The following is a 20,547-nucleotide window of genomic DNA, read 5'->3' on the forward strand; positions in this document are numbered from 1 at the left end:
TTAGGTCTGGCCAAAGGTTGCCCATCTAGTGCAATCCTGTTCTCAAAGCAGCTGACCAAATTCCTGTGCAAACCTCCAAGCAGAAACATGAGCGCAGCGGCCCTCTGACCACTTGCGATTCCTAGCAACTGGTATGACAGCGTCTTACGTTCCCAATGCTAAAATTGCAGCCAACCTTACTCTGTAAGTATTTATGGTTACTAGTTGCCAGTAGGAGTTATGAGTTACTAGTAGAGATGTGTAAAATAATTGGGTACCCTAACACATATACTCGGGGGGGGGGGGGGGATACTGTAAAAACTTGGCATTTGAGGAAAGACTAAAAAAACTGTTATGCAATATTTTTCTACTACTAGGATGATGAATAAAAGCCTTTGAAAGTAGCACTTGAAGGATTATAGTCAATTGACTGCTGCAATACTTCTTAGATTCATGAATGAAATGCAGGATAGTTAGTACTAATAGCCTTGGGTTTAGGTTTGGTAAGAAAGAATTGCATAAATTTCAATTTCTCCAAATGCCTGTTTTTTCTCCAGGAAAACATGCCCTGACCCAACCACGGCATTAACATTTGAAGTTTTATATATCTCTATTCACACACCTGGTGATGTTTAGGAGTGGGGAAATCAATCATCAAAACCAGACTGGTCACTTCCAAAAAATTAGATGGCACAGAAGTCACAATTACTTCAAGGGTTCTTGAAATGTGCCCCCACCAGGCACAAAAAGATTTATACAATAGCTCAGCAGAAAATAAGACGGCCAACTCAACTGAACAAGGGAGGTCTATGGATGCAATTTGTCTGAATTGTTCTTAAAAAACATGAACCCCAGGGAACTTATCCTGAATGAGCTAGGCTGGAATGACAGTTCATTCTGGTTCAGTTCCTACCAGGATCAATGCAAATCATGATGTTAAGCCACACTCCAAGTTCACCTAGGCAAAGACTCAAGGAACACCTGCTTGGAAGATAGGGTACAAGGACACCTGAGGGTCCCCCAAGTGGGCCAAGGAACAGGGTGATGGCCAGCTACTCGCTCAGCTGAAAACATGGTATAAAGAGCACCAAACAGAAAAAAACCTGTATTCTAAAGCAAATTCGTGTCTTCCACAGGCCACGCAGTGGACCAGAGTTCTGGTATAATGAACAAAAAGCAAGTGACTACCACTTTGTTCAATTTTAACCACCGTTTTATGGAAAAGTTGCTAAAACATTTGACAATGCCACTAACCTCATATTAAAGGGTGTGAAGAATGTGCTCTCTTGCTGTGGATAACAGCTGCAAACCCAGCATCTCTAGAATGCACAGGAGAGCACATATGTTCACACAGACCAGCCGTGTCTCTTCTTTGAACACAGGGAGGGACCTCCCTTCTGAGCACATTGAGGCAGCTGTGTGACTGTACACACATTCAGAAGCCCCACTGATGCTGGGGTGATACTGGATGCGGTCTGGATGCAGAGCAAATGTTATACGTTAAAACAAGAGATAACAAACCCACAAGCTAGCTGCAAAGTAATTCTCGGTAACAACAGGGATAGCCAAGAAATGCTTCTTAAGGCAGTCTAGATCCCCCTAATAATGGTAGCAGAAAGGGAGAAAGAGAGAATGGCAGAACACAGAACAGAGTAAGCAACAGTCCAGCATGGCTGCAAGCCTCCTGCATTATTAAGCTTCCTTCCTCTCAGTAACAGGCATGAAAAACTCCACTAAAGAATCATTGCCAGCATCTGAAAAGGGAGTCAAGCATCTTTGGGTTAAGAGTGAGAGTTGTCCCATTTTGCTACCAGAAAAGCTACCAGGAAACTTAAGGACAAGGAAGATATGGCTTCTGAAACCCCAAGTTTGCATACCATTTAAAAGTTTTCTTTTAGTATTAAAAAGGAGAGAGAGAAACCTACTTCTCAAGCTCCCAGTCACAAGCGCATACCTCAAAACAAACCATAATGCTTGTTAATGAAGAGTTACGAAAATATCTGTCTCTTGTCCAAATCATGTAGAAAATCCTCAGCGGTGTGTCAGCGTTTTTCTCCTTGCAGAAACAGAAAACCAGAAGGGCTACTACACCTGGCACAGTTAAAGTGTATTACACACAGTGGTTTGTGAATTAAGGTTTATTGATTTCCATCATATTTGCTTTTTGTTTTTAAATATGGTTGAAGCTGGGCTGCCAAACAAAGGCTGCTGCTGCACTTTTTAAGTTAAAAATAAACTAATGGCGAGAGATCCCCACCTCTGGCGTCCTCCCAGGCCTCTTTGAGATCGTATCGATAAGAAGTTCCAGGACGACCCATGTCCAGGCCTCTCCTAGCAGTGTCCTTAGGTTCATGTCAGTCTCCAGTGCCAGAGGTGAGCGTGCCTTCAAAAATACTGCCACTTCCCCAGCACTGTGTCCTTGATGGCATCCACGTATTGAGTAGGCACCCAATAGACCCAGTAGTAAGAGGCTTCAGTAGGACCCAGCTGGAAGGCCTGGAAGATGTGGGAAAAGAAGAACAGGATGCTCAGGATTAAGGTCCCTCAAACTATGGCCACCTCATTTAACACTGGGACCAAGCCAGATTCAGCAGTTTCCTGAGGAGCAGCAGTTCTCTCTCAAAACATTGAATATAAGAAAAGCCTGCTGGATCAGGCCAATGGCCCATCTAGTTCAGCATTCTGTTCTTCTAGTAGTGAAGCAGATGCCTCTTTTGGGAAACACACAAGCAGGATTTGAGCACAAGAGCACTCTCTCCTCCTGTGGTTTTCAGCAACTGGTATCACACACTTTCTGTTTATACATATTCGGGTGTTCAAAGTATTTCATGTACATTATCCCCAAACCCTTGCAACAACCAAGCAATGTAGGCCATCACTAACACCAGCATCTCCATATTATAGACAAAGTAGTTGAGGCAGAGAGTATTGGCTTGCCTCCAGCAAGCCGGATACTACTTTGTTCACACGCAGAGACATTATGCATTTTGCCAACTGGGCTCAGACTTTTGAATATAAAAGCCAAATCACGGTTTGGTGCTTCGGGAATGAGCTCTGTGCTCACACACTGCGCCTCCCCCCTGCCCCAGGTGTTCTGCTTCAATTATTTACTCCTGCACTTGTGCAAACCAGTCAGCTGCTGCAACTAAACTGTACTACAACTCCCATCATGATCATCCTTCTTGACCGCTGGCCATGCTAGCTGATGGGAGTTGTAGTTCAGAAACATCCAGAGGGCCACAAACACACCCCTTGGTCCTCACTTAACACCAACTTCAGTTCTATTTGTGAGAGGAGGAAAGAGAAGGAGACACATAAACTCTCCTTTAACGTGGCAAATAAACCAAAGAGTTAATGAGATTGTTATGTAAGTAGAGGCCCTGTGCCCCTGTGTGTTTCTGTCCACTGAAGGGAGAAGTACTTCCTCCGTAGAAAATAGAAGAGAGGCAGACAGGAGTTCACTGAATGATGAGTCTTCTTGCAGGGTAAAAAGCAGGGAATATGATCCTCTCTATGGAGAGTGCTGCATGAAGGGTACAGAAGGAAGAAAGGCTTCTCTCTGAATTAGCCCTTATGCTGACTGCTTTTGCTCATAGGAATGTAGTCTTCTCCTGAAACCCTAGGCTTAACATCTGAAAAAGTTCAGGTGCAGTATTTGCAGAGGACCGTTCCTTACCATCATGTGATAATCCTCATGTCCTTCGATAGGTTCACTCACCACGTTCTTGATAGATCCCATGGGCAACTTTTCTGTTCTTTCTGCATTGAAATAAAACATGTCAACTTGGGCAGGATGACATTTCACACCATTCCTCCACTCTTCCTTCCAGAGCTTCTCCATCCCATCAGAATGTATGAAAAAGGAAAGGCTTTCTCAAAACTACACCAGCCTCAATACCTGATCCCAACAACCTCTCCTCTTCCAAAGACGACCTTCCCTCCACCCCGAATGCTCTTTGCATCACTCAACTCACTGGAAGGATGGATGGATGGATGAATGAATAAATAAATAAATAAATAAATGGCTTTCTTCTGGTAAGACAAAAGAAATTTATAAACCCCATATGCAGCTTAATCCTTAAAATTCTTGCTGTTTCCCTAGTTCACCCCCTAAACCATTCCTGTGGCAAGAAATCAGATAGAATTAAACAAAACAAAAGCATGGTCTGTCTGCAAGACCACACAGCAACAAAATGAGAATGCATTTCAACCTCTTATCAGCTTATTTCCTCCCTATTTGAAGCTGGTCCAAGGCCAGCATAATAGAGTGTCACATTTCACATCTTTCCTAGTCAACAGATGTGCCTTTTTGCAAAAGGAGAAGATCCCCCTGCTGAGGCACTCAGATGGTCTCTCTCTTTCCCCAATGGTAGGGCCATTTGCCAGGCAGAGATGTGAACTACCAGGTGCCTGACCCTCCCCAGGTGGGCTGCTGCAAGAACAGGTGATGGTTTAAGTGCTCCTACTGCTAAGGAGTTGGATTGGGAAAAACCAAACCCCATATAATGAAATTGGCCATTACTGCATTAGAATATTATTCAGTCATATCAGTAACCATTAAGAAGTCATAATACAGAGATTACACAACCACAGTTGTGACTGAGGCCAAAAGCACTTTGTGCCCATTAATTTCATCTGGTGAGAATTAAGCATGAGCTTAGCTGCTATTGAAACCAAATGGGACATACAACAGCTTAGTATGGGCTACACTGTGCCTGTTGCTCTGTGTGAGGGTCAAAAACATCTAAACTAGCAAGCCCCAGCTTTCAATGGAAACCAGAGTGTAGCAAAAGTATGCTGCTCCTCAACTAGCCTTGTTAAATGAAACTCAGAAATACCCATAATTTCCCACAGACTCTTTAGCCCTTTCAACTCCACGCATCATGCCTGCTCAATCCAGTTTTGCATCTAAAGAAAGCCTGGGGCTGCAAACGAGCAGGAAGTGCAGCTTACAGAGCCACTAAAATACTACACAGAGTTCAACCAGCCAGCCAGGTCAACAAAATCTCTAAGGACCCTCTGTACTGCAAGTTCTGCTTTTAATGGTCCCCCACTCTGCTCAGCCCCTGTGCAATGTTCTGATATTTATGAGACAGTGGTATATAAATAAATAAAGTGCCACTGGCGTGCGTGTGTGCAGAATGCCAGCGCTCTCAATGTTTCAGCACTTTCAGAGCCTCCCTCCACGATGGTTCTTGGGACACAAGCAGCTCAACTCCCCACCACAAAAAGACTCCTGCACAACAGACACAAGGGGCACAGGCAGAGCATTAAACACTGAAGAGCCACAAAAGCCCTCATATATTAGGTAGGTAAAACCCTTCAAGCAGGCCAAATTATTGATTGGTCAAAGATGTACAGGAAAAGCCCTCTAAGGTATCTAAATCACCAATGCCTTTTCCGCTCAAGCTTCACATGAACTGTAGCATGTTTCTACCTGTTGCTCCTAAACCATCACCCGAACAGGATGACTCTACAGGCTCAGAAATCTTGCAAGGGGTCAGCTGTGAAACACTAAACATGCCATCAGTACTCCCCCAGAGATAAGTCTTCTGGTCCCCCCAAAGTATATAATTTTGAGCACCTACCTTTAGTGCCAATCCAGAGCTGATCTTGTTCGAGTTTAAAGGTGAGCCGCACTTTTCCACCCGACTTGTTGTACATGCCCGATAAAGGAACAGTTGGCAGGCGCTCCTAAGAAGTTGAGAACAGAGGTCTTCTGTGAACAACAGGGAGATTCTGCCAGCTTTACAGCACAAAGTTAAAAAAGCCACCCTCCTGTACAGGACACAAGTGTAGGAGAGAAGGAAGAGCCCCAGAAACTACCACTGGCTCCTATGGAGCTCAACAATGACACAGCCTATTCACACACCTGGGCACCCTTGACAGAAGGCATCACATCTTCAGGTTTTCCTTTATCTAACACTTTCCTGTGTTGCTGTAACAAAGCGGAAATAAAAAATAAACATGACAAAAGCCTAGAAGATTTTCCCATCTACCTACTTGCTAACATATTGAGATTTTTAAGAATTTCAAGAAGATACACAGGCAATTAGTTACCTCTTATCTTAGCCACACAATCCAAATGCATTCAAGAAATGCATAGTATGTATTCTGTCTATCAGTAGTTATAAATTCACACACTTCCCTAAAATTCAAGGGATTACACCACAACTTGGGTGAAAACTATCACATTAGTAACTTTGCAAAGGAAAGCATGAGAAGGTCTCACAGAGATTCCCACCTCAAAACTGGCCAGTTGATAGCAGAATTAGCTATCGGCCAAAGGTGACAAAGGCCAAATTCAACAGGAGTACCTAAAGGGCAGTACCATTTGGCTACAAAATGTTATTTATTGCTAAATTACAGTCACTACACTGTTCGTTCCACTAAAGTTAAATAGAGTTCAAATGGCTCTTCAACCTTGGACTTGCAGATAGTTTTTAGGCAACTTGCTCTCTCAGTTATTGGAATACTGATCTAACCAGAAGGCTGCTGCAGGAATTATCAAGATAAGGCGCTTCAAGTTAACTTTTCACTGAAGCACATGGACCTCAAGGTCCTTCCTTTTAACTGGTCTATGGTCAAAAGGGGTACTCCCATTTTACCTGGGAGATCCATGTACACTTTCAGTCCAAACAAGCCACCTAGGCTGGAAGTTGTTACCAACCTTTTGTCTGCAAAGGGGCTCCTTTTTGGTCTCTTCTGATTTCACTTCCTGCTGAGCAGCATCTTTCGGTGTGTTTACTGCCAAGACATCATTGATAGTTGAGCCAACCACCATTATTTTTGCTCCATTGATCACTTTGATTTCCCGTAAAGTTTTATCCTCTGGTAGAAGTCCTTTGAACATGACCTTCTGCATTGCAGGTGGAAGGCCTAGCAAAGAAGGAATCAACAGGGAAGACTTTAACGCAGGAATTTCTTCCAGATATGATGGGAAGGTCACGTGGTAGAATTACCTCTCCATAAAACACAGACAGCCTCACCTGTGAGTGAGTGGATTTTCTGCTTCAGGTCAGCCCCTGTGTTATCAAGTGGGAACTTCAAGTCATACTTATTTTTGTTCCAGATAATTTTTAGCTCAACCAGCTCTTTCCCAATCTCAGAATCGCCGCCATTGCTGACAGAAGCCTGTGGGTCAGGTGGATCACTTTGAGGATCATCAGTCTCCAAAGGTTTCTCAGCAGAAAGAGGATCGCTGCCATCCCTGCAGTCTAGAGGCGGATTCTCAGCTTCTGCATCCATGCTGGTGTCATCCGAATCTGCAAAGAAAGGAAACAAATGAGAACAGCCCCCTTGAGAGAGGTGGGATCTGTATACATACACTCCTTATGCGCTGTTTAGGGACAACACTCAAAATAAAAACAAAAACCTCCACCAATCCAGATTAAGACTTCAGTCGGGGCTGAATTATGTCAGCGGCAGGTACAGAATCAGCTCAAAAAACTCCCAACAGTAACTATTTTCTCTTTGTTTAATAGCACTTATTCCAGTACTGGAGTGCCTCCCCCAATTGTACCCGCTTGGTGAGCAGAACACTACTGTCCTCACTCCTATGCCTTGCAGTGCTTCTCCCTACACCCCCCGCCTCTGCACCCGCCCCCAGTTTTGCGGGCCCAGCCCGTCTCAGGGCTGAAGCCAGGCAGACCTCGGCTACCCGCCTGGGAAACTCCCCTCGCTCGTGCCAGGGCGCCTCCCCCGAGGAAGACCCTCCGGAGCTTTCCTGGGTGGGTGGCGCTTTAGGAAAAAGTGGCTCAAGGCACGAGGCCGAGAGAGGGGAGGCAGGTGAGGGTGAACCTCTAGCCCAACCCAGCCTAGTCGCTGCCTTGAGGGGGGAGTTTGGGGCTGCCCTGGCAAGGGGAGAGGGAAGGCCGGGGGTCGCCCACCCCCAATGTGTACAGCCCAGGCCTTGCCCCCTGTTTCCCTCCGCGCGCCCCCGACCCTGGCGGACCCCGCTCTCTCTCGCGCGCGCACCGGGGGTGGCAGAGGCGGCAGCCATGATGATTGTGTACAACCCGCCCGGGGGGGTGCCGGGAAAAGCGCCGGGCGGTCCGGATTGGCCTCCGTCGGCCTCCGTAGCCCGCCCCTTCCGCCTCGAAACCTTCGCTCGCCGGTCCGGATGTTTTGGACTACAGCTCCCGCCACCTCCTTCTCCCCAGTCAGCCAGCCAACATGGCTGTTGTGGCGGCAAGGGCTGATGGGAGTTGTAGTCCAAAAGCCCGGCGGAGGGCACGAAGTTGACGGAGGCTGCTCCGTCGTAGCGTTGAAGTTCCACGTGGTTCGGTTTTGTAAGTCGCCCAAGCTGGAAAGGCGGTGGAAAAGCCTTAAAGAACGATACAAAAGGGAATGACGCTTTTTTTAAAAAAGTAAAAATAAATAAATATCTTTCTTTATTAAATAAATATTTGACACAGTTTTGACCACCTCCTTCTCGCTGCCGCCTCTGTCTGTTGTTGTTTTTTATATCCTGCTTTTACCCCACAGGGGGACTCAGGGTGGCTTCCACAAATAAAAACAACACAGATAAAATATAAAAAAGCTATATATATACATATATATATATACAATCATTTAAAAGTAATTAAACTCTGACAGAATTAAAACAATATAAAAATACGTGTATTACAATACTGTACAGCTAATAAAACAGCACTATCAAAAGCCAAGTTCTCAACACGCCTCAAAAGAGCCTCAGTGGAGCAGGAGAACACAGGACCAGCCAGCCAATAAATGGAAGCTAATCAGAATAAAATTACTAGTCCTTTTTTTTTTGCCACAAGACACTGGTTGCTTTTACAGCAACATAGTCACTTAGCACAGCCAGTCTCCAGGAACTCTGGCAGGGACTCTTTCCCACCCAGGACCTTTTGCATGGCAGGCAGTAGCTCTGCCTCTCAGCTAAGGTTGTCTTACCTAGAGAAGGGTGGCCCTTGGAGCTCTGCTGCAAGCCTGTCTCTTGTAGGGGCAGTGGCCAACTAGGTGCATCCTCCTCTGGGAAGCCCACCCCAAGCAGGATGCAAAGGAGACACCAATGGTCAGCCTTCTAGCTAATTTGCTGTGCTGCCATATACTAAAGTTTGAGATTATTGTTGCTAACTTGTCTTATTGATAATTTTATTGTTTCATATACTTTATTGTTTCTTATTTTTGTAAACTGCTTGAAGAGGTTTTTTTTTTTTTACAATCAAGCAGTGTACACATTTTATGAAATAAATAATATAAACACACACACATATATAAAGAATAAATTGATTGGAACAGCTTGATCCAGGTTCTATTAGCCAAAAAACCCCGCAAAAATAATGTGTATATAAAAAATAAATCCACCCTCTCTTCCTCCCCTTAATATAGAATAGAAAAATAAATATTCTATTAAAAATTTAAAAAATTAAAAAATAAAAAGTAAAACTGATAGTATTTGGTCCCACTTCGGCGTTGCCCCATTTCGGCGGCCGCAGCGAGGACGCTGTTTCTTTAAGTCTGGCTCCGCCCCTTGTTCCTGTCGGAAACTGAATGACCGACGGAATGTGGCCAATGGGGCGCGGAGGGCGGGGCCTTGTGTTAGACCACGTGCGCTTCTGCTGCTGCCTGTTGAGTCTACAGCTGGGAGGCCGCTGCTGCCGCCGCTGCCATGGGACTGGGCGCTGCAGCGGTGGGGGATGCCTTGCGAAGCGCAGTCCGGGGGTCCGGCGTGCGGGTGAGGTTCGCGCCCAGCCCCACAGGTGAGCTGCCCCGGAGCCACGCGGAGCTCCTCGCCTTGCTGCCGAAGCCGTGGGGACTTCCTTGGGCCGCTGCCTGACACGATTAGGATTGTGCTGCCTTCCCGGGCAGTTTGCAAAAGCGATTCTCCAAATCGGATATTGTTATCATATTTTTAAAAATACGTGTTTGCTGGTTTGCTGAAACTACAGCTGTAAAAAGTCAATAGGATGTGAAGAGAAATAAAAAGAGAACAAACCCCGCAGCTGTAACTGTGCCATCATAATCAACAACAAAGGGATAGTCTGAAACAGGTTTAAGAGAACCCATCAGGGGAAAGGCAAATAACCCATTCCATAGCGATGCATGAGTCGTTGGAGGTTTGTGTAATACACTATTGTTGGTTATAAATGGGAACCACGCTATGTCAAAATGATTATGCATAGCCATATAACAAGTATTAATAGGTATCAATTCATTTTATTACCTGCCCTTCACACTTAAGGTCCCAGGATGGGTTACAGCATTCAAACTATATTAAAAACAACTTACAGTCATTAAAAAAATAGGGTCTCCCAAGATTCTAGGCCTCTGACACTTACACACATGCTCATTGAGTTATAATTAACTACCAATGGTGGGATCTAGTAAGCTTCATGAATCATGAGTTGTGCAGGCCTAATTGAATGCCTCTTGGTTTTTATTACTGTCCTTGGAGCTGAGATGCTGCTGTTATGCCCTTGGTGTGGGATGAACAAAAACAAAGGGGGGGTTGTCAAAAGTGTCTCAGTAGAAATCAGAGTAGATCATGGAAGCCTGAAGTATGCTTAAGCTTGTGGTTGAAGGTCCCTGAACCCAGGTGAAGTTGGATGTGTGGGGATAGCACAAGAATTGCCCAGGTGCATGGATCAGACCGAAAGCCTATCTTATTCAGCCTTCCCCAACCTGGTGATCTCCATATAGCTTTCCTTGCAACTGCCATCATAACAGTGCTGGTTGCAGAAGGTGGAAATTCTATTCCATCACAGCTGCATCCAAAAAAGGCCAAGTGCATGTTTCTGGGACGCTCATAAAGGTGCCTTCCTTTGTTAATCAGAGGTAGACTGCTCTTGAACACGGAGTTCCATTTCAGCTGTCATTGTTAACATCTCTCAGCACACCTTTTCTCCCTACTTTTGCCTATTCCTCTTTTAAAAGTTAACTAAGTAAACAGTTGCCTCTTTCTCTTGGGGCTGTGATATGCATTGCACGTTCTGAACCAGCCAGCCTGAATTCTAATATTATTTTGAGAAGGAAGGTAGTTTTCAACTGCTTGCACATTTTAAACCGTTCACTTCTCTCCTGCTCATGTAATTGGAAGTGGAATGACTCTTGATGTGGAGGTTCTCTTTTCAGCTAGAACAGCAAACAGCCTCTGATTATAGCACCAGAGTTGTGCCTCATGTACCCTGTTCTTCCTTTTCTACGTGCTGTGCAGGGTTCCTGCACCTAGGTGGCCTGCGGACTGCTTTGTACAACTACATTTTTGCCAAGAAACACCAAGGGAGTTTCATCCTCAGACTGGAGGACACAGACCAAAGCCGGGTGGTCCCCGGGGCTGCTGAAGGCATAGAAGATATGCTGGAATGGGCAGGTAATTCTGCTTGCCCACACATGCATGCAGTTCAGGCTCTAACACAGGGGCCAAACAGTGTGTGGGGTTGCATCCTTTGCCAGGTTTCCTCAGGGAAGCAGTGCAAGATGATCAGATCCTCAGTAATAATAATAACAATTTTATTATTTATACCCCGCCCATCTGACTGGGTTGCATTAAACATTTAAAAACTTCCCTATGCAGGGCTACCTTCAGATGTCTTCCCAAGGTTGTATAGTTAGTTATCTTCTTGACATCTGATGGGAGGGTGTTCCACAGGGTGGGTGCCACTACTGAGAAGGCCCTCTGCCTGGCTCCTTGTAACTTCACTTCTCACAGTGAGGGCCCTCGGAGCTGGGTCTTGGTGTCCATTCTGGATGATAGGGGTGGAGATGCTTCTTCAGGTATACAGGGCTGAGGCCGTTTAGGGTTTTAAAGGTCAGCACCAGCATTTTGGATTGTGCTCAGAAATGTACTGGGAGCCAATGTAGGTCTCTTTGTTCTTGGTTTTTCTGTCTTATCCAGGGAGTGGGGAAATAGAAAATATTCCAGCCCCCTCCTCTCGCCACCCCCGCTTTTCTTTCCCAGCATCAACCACCTTGGAGAACAGGACAGCTGCCCCATCACTCTCAGCAAGTTATCTACCCTCCCTGATGCTTAACCTCATAGAAAGGGGTTCAGACTCCCCTCTCCTTGTTTCCTTGCTTACTTTCAAAAAAAAGAAGCAAAACACAATCTCCAAGTCAGCTACCTTGGCCTCAAGGAAACAAATTTATTTGCTGATGGTGAGTTATCCACCACACTTTAGACACATGTGACTTCTGTCCAGCAAGCAAAGAGTTGTACATCTGACACTCTGTGTTCAGTAATTAGATGGCTCCCTCCCACACTTGATTTGTTTTTCCACCTGCATAATGTGCATTTTCTTTGTTATAGTTTTTCTGTTTGGAAAGTTGGGATTTGCAAGATCCAAAAAGGGAGAGGGTTGATTGCTCTGGCCTTCTGTCCCTGTGGCTGCACTCTCACAGGTGCCTAACTCACCTGCCTACTTCTTGATGCTTTTGTCACTGGGGTGCCCACAAGAATGCCTGCCCTTTTATGCTACTGGCTATCTTCCTCTAACTCTTGCTACAGGCATTTCCATCAGAAAAGCCTTGTTTAAAAGGGGGAAATGTGTGTATTGACCACTGGGCTGCAGCACAGTCCAGTGAGTTGGGATTTAAGTGACCTGGGAACCGGGATTTATTTAAAATCAGGGGAGCAGATAATGAGTCACCACTTCTTCACCTGATAAAATCATCATGTGATTATGGGATGTGGGGACTTCAAGCCTCCCTGGGATTTAAATGATCTGAGTCACTGTAAGACTATCTCTGTCTGCACTTTTCTAAACTTGCACTCGAGTTCCCCCAGAGGCGTAGGAAGGGGGGTGCGGTGGGTGCAGTCTGCCCTGGGTGTCATGACTGAGGGGGGTGACAAAATGGCAGGCGAGTGGGCGGCAAACCTCGCGCCTGGCGGCAACAGCTCTTAACCATCCTCAGCAATTTCCAAGTGGTCCACAGGAGGGCAGGGTGGACCACGTTTGGGATCCCTTTGCTCTTGGTTGCTTCTGAAGAGCTGTCCCCTGCCTCCCCTTGCAGGCATCCCACCCGAGGAGAGCCCTCGCCGGGGTGGCCCAGCAGCCCCCTACCAGCAATCCCAGCGACTCAGCCTATACAGGGAAGCCGCAGAGCTGCTTCTGGAGAAGGGGGCTGCCTACCGCTGCTTTTGCACCCCCCAGCGCCTGGAGCTGCTGAAGAAAGAGGCTCTGAGGAACCGGCAGACGCCACGGTAAGGATCAGGTGGAGGTTAGACCTGGGTGTGCTCTCTGCGTGGCTGCTGACGCAACCTGGGTCCTGCTCAGCCGCAGAATTGCTACATGTCTCTCTGCCTTTGACAATTCTGCGTTCTTCCAAGGAGAGTCCTGAATGCTGGTGGGATGGGGGCTGACGTTTGGCTGATGGGCAATCAGGAGGCAGGGCTGGGTGAGTCCAAAGAATTGTCCGTGTGGGGCTCTGTGGAGTTCGGGCCTTGACCCAGCATGCTTACAATCAGGAATGGCCTTGATAGCCAGGAAATGCCAGTGTTTTCCTTATCAGGCTTATCGCTTCAGGGGCCTGTTTCTCAATCTCCAGCAGTATCTGGAACAATAGAGCAAGGACCTTTGCCTAATGCATTGCAGGGAGCTGGACTAATTCTGTGAATCTAAGAGGGAAGGAGAGAGAAGCACTAGCTGTGGCCTGACGCCTCCTCCCCAAATTTCCTTAGTATATGTTCCTTGCTCTGTTGCTACTGTGGAGAAGGGCTTGGGAGATCTTTTGCTATGGCTGCTTGTGGGCAACAATTTATCCTGCTCAGAGTGAGAACTTGGAGGGTTTGGGGGTGGGGGCAAAATGTGTTAAGTCAAAAGCCACAGAGTACAGGTTCTCTTTGTGGGAGAGACAGAGAGGGAAAGAGTCATCAGCCATAATTGAAAAGGGGATGATGGGAACTATCGCTAAGACCATCTGTTTGTCTTCTTTTTTCTTTTTCTTATGTTTATATCCCACCTTTCCTCCAAGGAGCTTAAAGTGGCATACAGGATTTTCCCTTTCCTCATATTATCCTTACAAACAACCCTGTGAGGTAGGCCAGGCTGAGAGGCAGTGACTGGCCCAGGGGCCCCCCATTGAGCTTCATAGCTGAGTGGGGATTTGAACCCCAGTCTCCCAGGTCTTAGTCCAACACACTAACCACTACACCACACTGGCTCTGTTTGAAACAAATCTGTTTTAATGATTTGCTTGTTTTTACCTAGGTATTTTGTTAAATTGGAAATACAGGGTTTTTGTAGCTGTAATTTTCCTTGTTTAGTCGTTTATTGTACCTGTTTTTGTGACTTTTTTACGTTGTTTTTCTCTTATTTTCATTGCTTTGTTCCCCACTCCGGGACTGAAAATACTGTGGGCTATAAATACTGCAAATGAATAATAAAAAAAATCAACAGGCAGGGAGTTCCTAAGTGCCAATGTGCAACCCCTGTAAAAGTACAAGTTCTGGAGACACATTTCCTGCCTCCATCAAAGGCAGGGTGGTCCGGTCAGCTGGGATTCTGGGTTTCTCAAAGCCTTGAAGTTTTGTGTTGGTTCAGTTGAATTAGAATCAGCTGCTTAGGTTATAGATGAAGCCTGCTGCTGCTGCTGCTGCTGCTGCTGTTTCTTCAGATGTGATTCCTAACCCTGCCCCTCTCCTTACAGATATGACAACAGGTGCCGCCACCTGAGCCCCAAGCAGGTGGCCGAGAAGGTGTCTCAGGGCGCTGACTCTGTCATGCGCTTCCGCCTGGAGGAGAACTCGGAACCCTTCTGCGACCTGATCCACGGCTGGAGCAAGCACGTTGTCGCCAGCATCGAAGGGGATCCGGTGATCCTGAAGAGCGATGGCTTCCCCACCTACCACCTGGCCAACGTGGTGGATGACCACGTCATGGGGATCAGCCATGTCCTGCGGGGGGCAGAGTGGCTCATCTCCACCTCCAAGCACCTCCTCCTCTACAGGGCCTTTGGCTGGGACCCACCTCAATTTGGCCACCTCCCGCTGCTCCTGAACAAAGACGGCAGCAAGCTTTCCAAGAGGCAGGGGGACATCTTTGTGGAGCAGCTTGCGCAGGATGGCTGGTTGCCCGAAGCCCTGCTGGACATCATGACAAATTGTGGCTCTGGATTTGCAGGTAATGAGGCCGTAGCCCTCAACACCCCAGCAGGCTGGCTCAGTTGGTGTGAATTCTCTGCTTGTATTTGAATCCTGCTTATAAAATTATGGGTGTCCCGCTTTTCCACCTTGTCTTGGCAAATGACTGTGTTCAGTGGAGTCTCTCCTGGAGCTGGTCCCTCTTTAGTAGGTAGTCCCTGGGCTTCCTGAGGCCTCCCGGGACATTTTCTGCTTAGCCCATCACTGGAATCCTAGAGTTGTATGCCATCGATTCCAGTGGGTCCCAAAATGGGGTACAGTTGGATTACCTGGGCAAGGGAGCTGCAGGCTGGTGCTAAAGGTGGAAATAATTATCATCAATGTTGATGAATTAATTAAATTAAAGGGGACCCCTGACCATTAGGTCCAGTCGTGACCGACTCTGGGGTTGTGGCGCTTATCTCGCTTTATTGGCCGAGGGAGCCGGCGTACAGCTTCCGGGTCATGTGGCCAGCATGACTAAGCCGCTTCTGGCGAACCAGAGCAGCGCACGGAAACGCCGTTTACCTTCCCACCAGAGCAGTACCTATTTATCTACTTGCACTTTGACGTGCTTTCGAACTGCTAGGTTGGCAGGAGCAGGGACCGAGCAACGGGAGCTCACCCCATCGCTGGGATTCGAACCGCCGACCTTCTGATCAGCAAGTCCTAGGCTCTGTGGTTTAACCCACAGCGCCCTATACATATCAATAAATTCTTGTTGGAGCATGTTTTTTCATGTATTCTTCTACACATTTCCATTCTTGTTTGAGATTTTAATTAATCTAATCAAAATCTAATCGGACCTCTTGGTTTCATTTGCAGATAACCGGATGGGCAGGACGTTGAAGGAGCTGATTGAGGAGTTCAACGTGAGCAGGATCGAAAGGCACTCGGCTCTGCTGGATCTTGAGAAGCTGTCTGAGTTCAACAGGTGGAGGAACCAGACGGGCGGGGTAGCACCAGCTTCCATGCATTTCCTGGTTGGCTGTTGATCTGCGGGCTGTTTATCCCCTGTGGGGAGGTCTGCATCTGCTGAGCATCACCTTTTGGTCCCCTTCCCTGTTCCCTTCCTTGGAGCCCAGTCCCCCTCCAGCTCAGGGGGTCTCTTCTGCCACCTCCTTGAAGTCAGGCTGCATTCAGGGAAGAAAAAGCAAGATGTCACATAGGGTGCAAACAGGCATCGCTGAGAAACTGAGGAAGTGTATCCCTAAAAGGTCATCCCACTCCTTATAGCTCAGCCGGTTAAAGCATGCTGCTGACACTGTCAAGGCTGCAGGTTCAATACCCATGTGGATATTCTAGCTGCATATTCTAGTACTGCAGGGGGATGGATTAAATACTCCTCAGGTCCTTTCCATCTCTTCAGTTGTATGATGCTATGAAGTGGCTTTGTGTGTGTGTGCACAGGATCCACCTGACCCGTCGGATTGACGATGACCTGCAACGGCAAGAGCTGGTGGCAGAGGTGCAGGCCTCTGTGGAGGAGACCTACGGGAGCCAGGTGGTAGACCGGGAGGTCCTTGAGAAGGGCTACGTGGAGCAGGTGCTGCTGCTTAGAATGGTAAGTCAGGCAAAGAGGGTGTGTGTGTCTGTGCACAAGTGTGCCTGCCTCTTTACTTTCTTGTTGTTGTTGTTTTTTAAATAAACTGCCAACATAACAAAAGGAAAGAAAACAAAGGCCCTAAATTTTAACACCGCAAAGCATCACATCCTGGGAGCACAAACGATACAGCACGTCTCTAAAGGGATAACAAAGTGTTAACTCAGACATAGATTTCCTTTACAAATAATAATGATATATAAAAATAAGAGTGTCCTCCACCTGTGAGTGTCATCATTAAGAAATAACACAGGCTTAAATGAGCCAGATGGTTTCCACTGGTGGCACTGAGTGACTGGGTGCCTCAATATTTGCATAAGAAATACTATTACAGTGGTACCTCGGGTTAAGTACTTAATTCATTCTGCAGGTCCATTCTTAACCTGAAATCGTTCTTAACCTGAGGTACCACGTTAGCTAATGGGGCCTACTGCTGCTGCCGTGCTGATGGAGCACGATTTCTGTTCTCATCCTGAAGCAAAGTTCTTAACCCGAGGTACTATTTCTGGGTTAGCGGAGTCTGTAACCTGAAGCGCCTGTAACCTGAAGCGTATGTAACCTGAGGTACCACTGTATTATTATTAATTGAGTTTATATACCACCTTATACCTGGAGATCTCAGGGCGGTTCACAGAAAAGAGCACAACATATACAGTGGTACCTCAAGTTACAAACGCCTCAGGTTACATACGCTTCAGGTTACAAACTCCACTAACCTGGAAGAGTTACCTTGAGTTGAGAACTTTGCCCCAGGATGAGAACGGAAAACGTGTGCCGGCGGCACAGCAGCAGCAAGAGGCCCCATTAGCGAAAGCACGCCTCTTGTTAAGAACAGTTTCAGGTTAAGAACAGACCTCCGGAAAGAATTAAGTTTGTAACTAGAGGTACCACTGTATAATCAGAATAAAAACAACAACCCAATAACACACACCCAGAAAAGAGCCACATTTTAGAAGGCTATAGGATGTCAAACAGATCAACCAAAGGCCTGGTTAAAAAGGAACATTTTTGCCTGGAGCCTAAAGGTGTATAATGAAGGTGCCAGGTGAACTTCATGCTATATATGTTTCCTAGCTGGAAACTCTTCGACTTTAAGGTAAGAAGGTGCCGTGGGGCAGGGAGAGATGTGGTGTTGGGGTGGGGGCTCCAGCCAGGGGAACTGATCTGCCTGTCTCTCTGAACCTCAGTGGTCCTTCCCCCCCAGGGTCACATAAGCCGCCTCAAGGACTTGGTGTCACCCAAGTATTCTTTCTTGTGGATCCGGCCCTCCGTGCCTCACGAGGAGCTGCAAACCATTTCAGCAGAGGCAGACAAAATAGGAAGGCTGGTTCTCAGGTGAGTTGCCCCGGACCTTGCCTGTTTTTTTGTTTTTTTTAACCCATTGGGATGTTGCAGCCACCTAGAGGTCTGGCCTCCTCCACCTTCCTCCTCACCTGAGTGACAGCAGGTACTTTCCATGCTGGAGTAAGCGCTTGTTTTCAGTCGGTCTCCCTCATATGGTAAATAAACAGTAGAACCTTACATTATCTCAGCTGGTAAAGTATGAAACTCTTAATCTCAGGGTTGTGGGTTTGAGCCCCACGTTGGGCAAAAGATTCCCCCACATTTGAGCCCCATATTGGGCATTGCAGGGGGTTGGACTAGATGACCCTCGTGTTCCCTTCCAAGTCTACAATTCTATGACTCTTGCCACATGAAGGGTCTTCTGCAAGTGAAACAACCTGCCCTGCAAAATGGATATGATAAATCACTTGGCAGTAGCTTTTCCAAGTGAAAACTGAGCCACAGTTTAGAAAAACGAGTTTGAAGTAATATCCTTTCTTCTTCTTCTTCTCTTCCCAAAGGTTGCTGGAACAGCCGGTGGCTGCTCTGACCCCAGAGGAGCTGGGCAAAGACCTGAGGCGGCTTCAGGAGCAGATAAGTGGGACCCAGTACAGTGGCATGATGAGACTTCTCCGCTTGGCCCTCAGTGGCCAGAAGGTAAATTTCCCCTGGCCCTGCTTCCCAAATCTCATCATCTGAATTGCTCTGCTTTGAAAGCCAATAGCTGGCTTGGCTCTGCTAATGGACCTCAGTGGTAGTTGCTGCATCTCTTTAAAATAATCGAAAGAGCCATCCTGGTAGACAGCCTATCAGTTAAATCAGTGAAATCAGTTAACACGGATGGGCCATTCCTGACAATTAATAATGAAAAAGTATGAGCAAAAACCCACAGGTCAAGCTAGAGCTAGAATAAAACCAAGAATAAGGATGGATAGCTCAGTTGGTTAGAGCATGGTGCTGACAATGCCAAAGTTGCAGGTTCCATTCAGGGACAGCTGCATATTCCTGCATTGCAGGGGATTGGATCCTCTGGGTCCCTTCCAACTCTATGATTCTGTGAGCCCTCCCCACACCCCGAGGCATGCCCTGATCAGCAAGTCTTTACTTGGCGCCTGAATGGCAACATGAAGATGCCAGCTAAACACCTAATACAGGTTGCCAGTTTTTAAAATGTTGTTCCATTTATTGGGCAGCGCTGAAATCATAGGAAGCTGCCTTCAGATGTCTTCTAAAAGTCACATACTTGTTTATTTCCTTGACATCTGGTGGGAGGGTGTTCCACAGGGCGGGCGCCACCACCAAGAAGGCCCTATGCCTGGTTCCCTGTAAGCCCACTTCTTCCAGTGAGGGAATCGCCAGAAGGCCCTCGGAGCTGGACCTCAGTATCCGGGCTGAATGATGGAGGTGGAGACGCCCCTTCAGGTATACTGGGCCGATGTTGTTTACTCAGGAGGAGTGGTGGTACTGTAGCTACAAAGGTTGTAGAGCACTCCATCAATGGAATTGTGGTATGAATATGGAAGAGGAAGTGATGTAATGGAGGCCTCTCAGACTCTAGCTTCCACAGAGCTTCAGGAGCTCCGGTTTTCAAGTAGGGAGGTGTTCCTTCCCAGTTAGCAGGGGCTCCCCCTCCCTTTCTGGAGTAACCTCCCTGTCCATTTCAGGAAGGACCCAGCGTTGCTGAGATGATGGTCTCCTTGGGGCCCAGAGAGGCCAGCGCACGGATCCAGAGAGCCCTTTGCAGCTGACCTGTTGAAGCAAAACAGCCAACCAAACTTTCAATAGAGCTTGCATGTCAAGCCTTCCACGAAGCTCAGACACCTTCCTGTGGACTGCAGAGCATCCCACAGCCACGGACTTGACCCCTTCTCTCTCTCTCTTTAAAAGTGCTCTGGGGTTGGCAGCCTGGCATTGGCACTGAGACCCTAAGGGGATTTCCGGTTCTAGTTGAGTCTGACGTGGCATTAATAAAGAAAGCAAAAACACTGGCTGGAGGTCAAAGTGTTGCTGTGATCGCTTTCCACGTGGCCTCGCAGCCATTGTCACCCCGCTGGGCATTCCTTCAGGACTGGGGAGCAGCCTCAACCTTGGAAGCCACAGGAGAGTGAGCCAAACCGAAAGTCTAGTTCCATAGAATTCAAAGGGTATTTTTATTGCATTACAATCTCAGAGATAATTAATTGCAATAGATTGGACTAGATGACCCTTGGGGACTTTCCCCACTCTACAATTCTCTGGTTCTATGAAAAGGAGCAATAAAATACAATTGAAAATCAATATGAATCTTTAATGTGACGTTTGCACCATCATCAGCCATAAATCCACAGAGATGTGTGGTCCTGCTGGGTGTTACAGCATCTCTTGTGCTCAGCCTAGTCTCTCTGCCCAGGGCTGGATTAACCATTAAGCAAAATAAGCATGTGCTTAGGGCATCAAGGGAAGGAGGACACCATAGGAATTTCCCCTTGGTGCAGCTGAACACAAACATCATTTCTACAACTATGCAAAAATAAACATTACTTTCCATCTTACTGTAGTTTTCGTTTCATTTCAAAAAGTA

General features: G+C 46.9%; 2 protein-coding genes across 2 annotated transcripts; one reads left to right on the forward strand and one right to left on the reverse strand.

Annotated features, from left to right (window-relative positions):
- Positions 1–2,102: 2,102 nt before the first annotated feature.
- UBFD1 (ubiquitin family domain containing 1) lies at positions 2,103–8,112 on the reverse strand. The gene is made up of 7 exons (XM_080981888.1): positions 7,957–8,112; positions 6,969–7,244; positions 6,650–6,858; positions 5,852–5,917; positions 5,568–5,673; positions 3,656–3,738; positions 2,103–2,475 (listed from the first exon to the last, which is right to left on the reverse strand). The coding sequence occupies exons 1-7, from the start codon at positions 7,979–7,981 to the stop codon at positions 2,365–2,367; spliced, it is 876 nt and encodes a 291-aa protein (XP_080838014.1). The 5' UTR covers positions 7,982–8,112; the 3' UTR covers positions 2,103–2,364.
- Positions 8,113–9,553: 1,441 nt separating this feature from the next.
- On the forward strand, positions 9,554–20,264 carry EARS2 (glutamyl-tRNA synthetase 2, mitochondrial). The gene is made up of 9 exons (XM_080980873.1): positions 9,554–9,704; positions 11,159–11,314; positions 12,955–13,144; positions 14,590–15,062; positions 15,887–15,995; positions 16,472–16,625; positions 17,869–17,999; positions 18,509–18,644; positions 19,652–20,264. Exons 1-9 carry the CDS (start codon positions 9,614–9,616, stop codon positions 19,733–19,735), a joined length of 1,524 nt encoding a protein of 507 aa, XP_080836999.1. The 5' UTR covers positions 9,554–9,613; the 3' UTR covers positions 19,736–20,264.
- The last annotated feature ends 283 nt before the right edge of the window (positions 20,265–20,547 follow it).

This window comes from Podarcis pityusensis (genome assembly GCF_964106645.2).
Source record: "Podarcis pityusensis genome assembly, chromosome: 14".
NCBI lineage: Eukaryota > Metazoa > Chordata > Lepidosauria > Squamata > Lacertidae > Podarcis > Podarcis pityusensis.

Bases quoted from the DNA above. Each gene is read 5' to 3' on its own strand.
- EARS2 (XM_080980873.1), top strand. From the start codon at position 9,614: ATGGGACTGGGCGCTGCAGCGGTGGGGGATGCCTTGCGAAGCGCAGTC. The intron at 11,315-12,954 runs GTAATTCTGCTT...CTCCCCTTGCAG, and splicing joins AGATATGCTGGAATGGGCAG to GCATCCCACCCGAGGAGAGC. The intron at 18,000-18,508 runs GTGAGTTGCCCC...CTCTTCCCAAAG, and splicing joins ATAGGAAGGCTGGTTCTCAG to GTTGCTGGAACAGCCGGTGG.
- UBFD1 (XM_080981888.1), bottom strand. From the start codon at position 7,981: ATGGCTGCCGCCTCTGCCACCCCCG. The intron at 5,918-6,649 runs GTTGGTAACAAC...GCTTTGTTACAG, and splicing joins AGCCCCTTTGCAGACAAAAG to CAACACAGGAAAGTGTTAGA. The intron at 5,674-5,851 runs GTGTGTGAATAG...TCAACTTCTTAG, and splicing joins CTTCTGTCAAGGGTGCCCAG to GAGCGCCTGCCAACTGTTCC.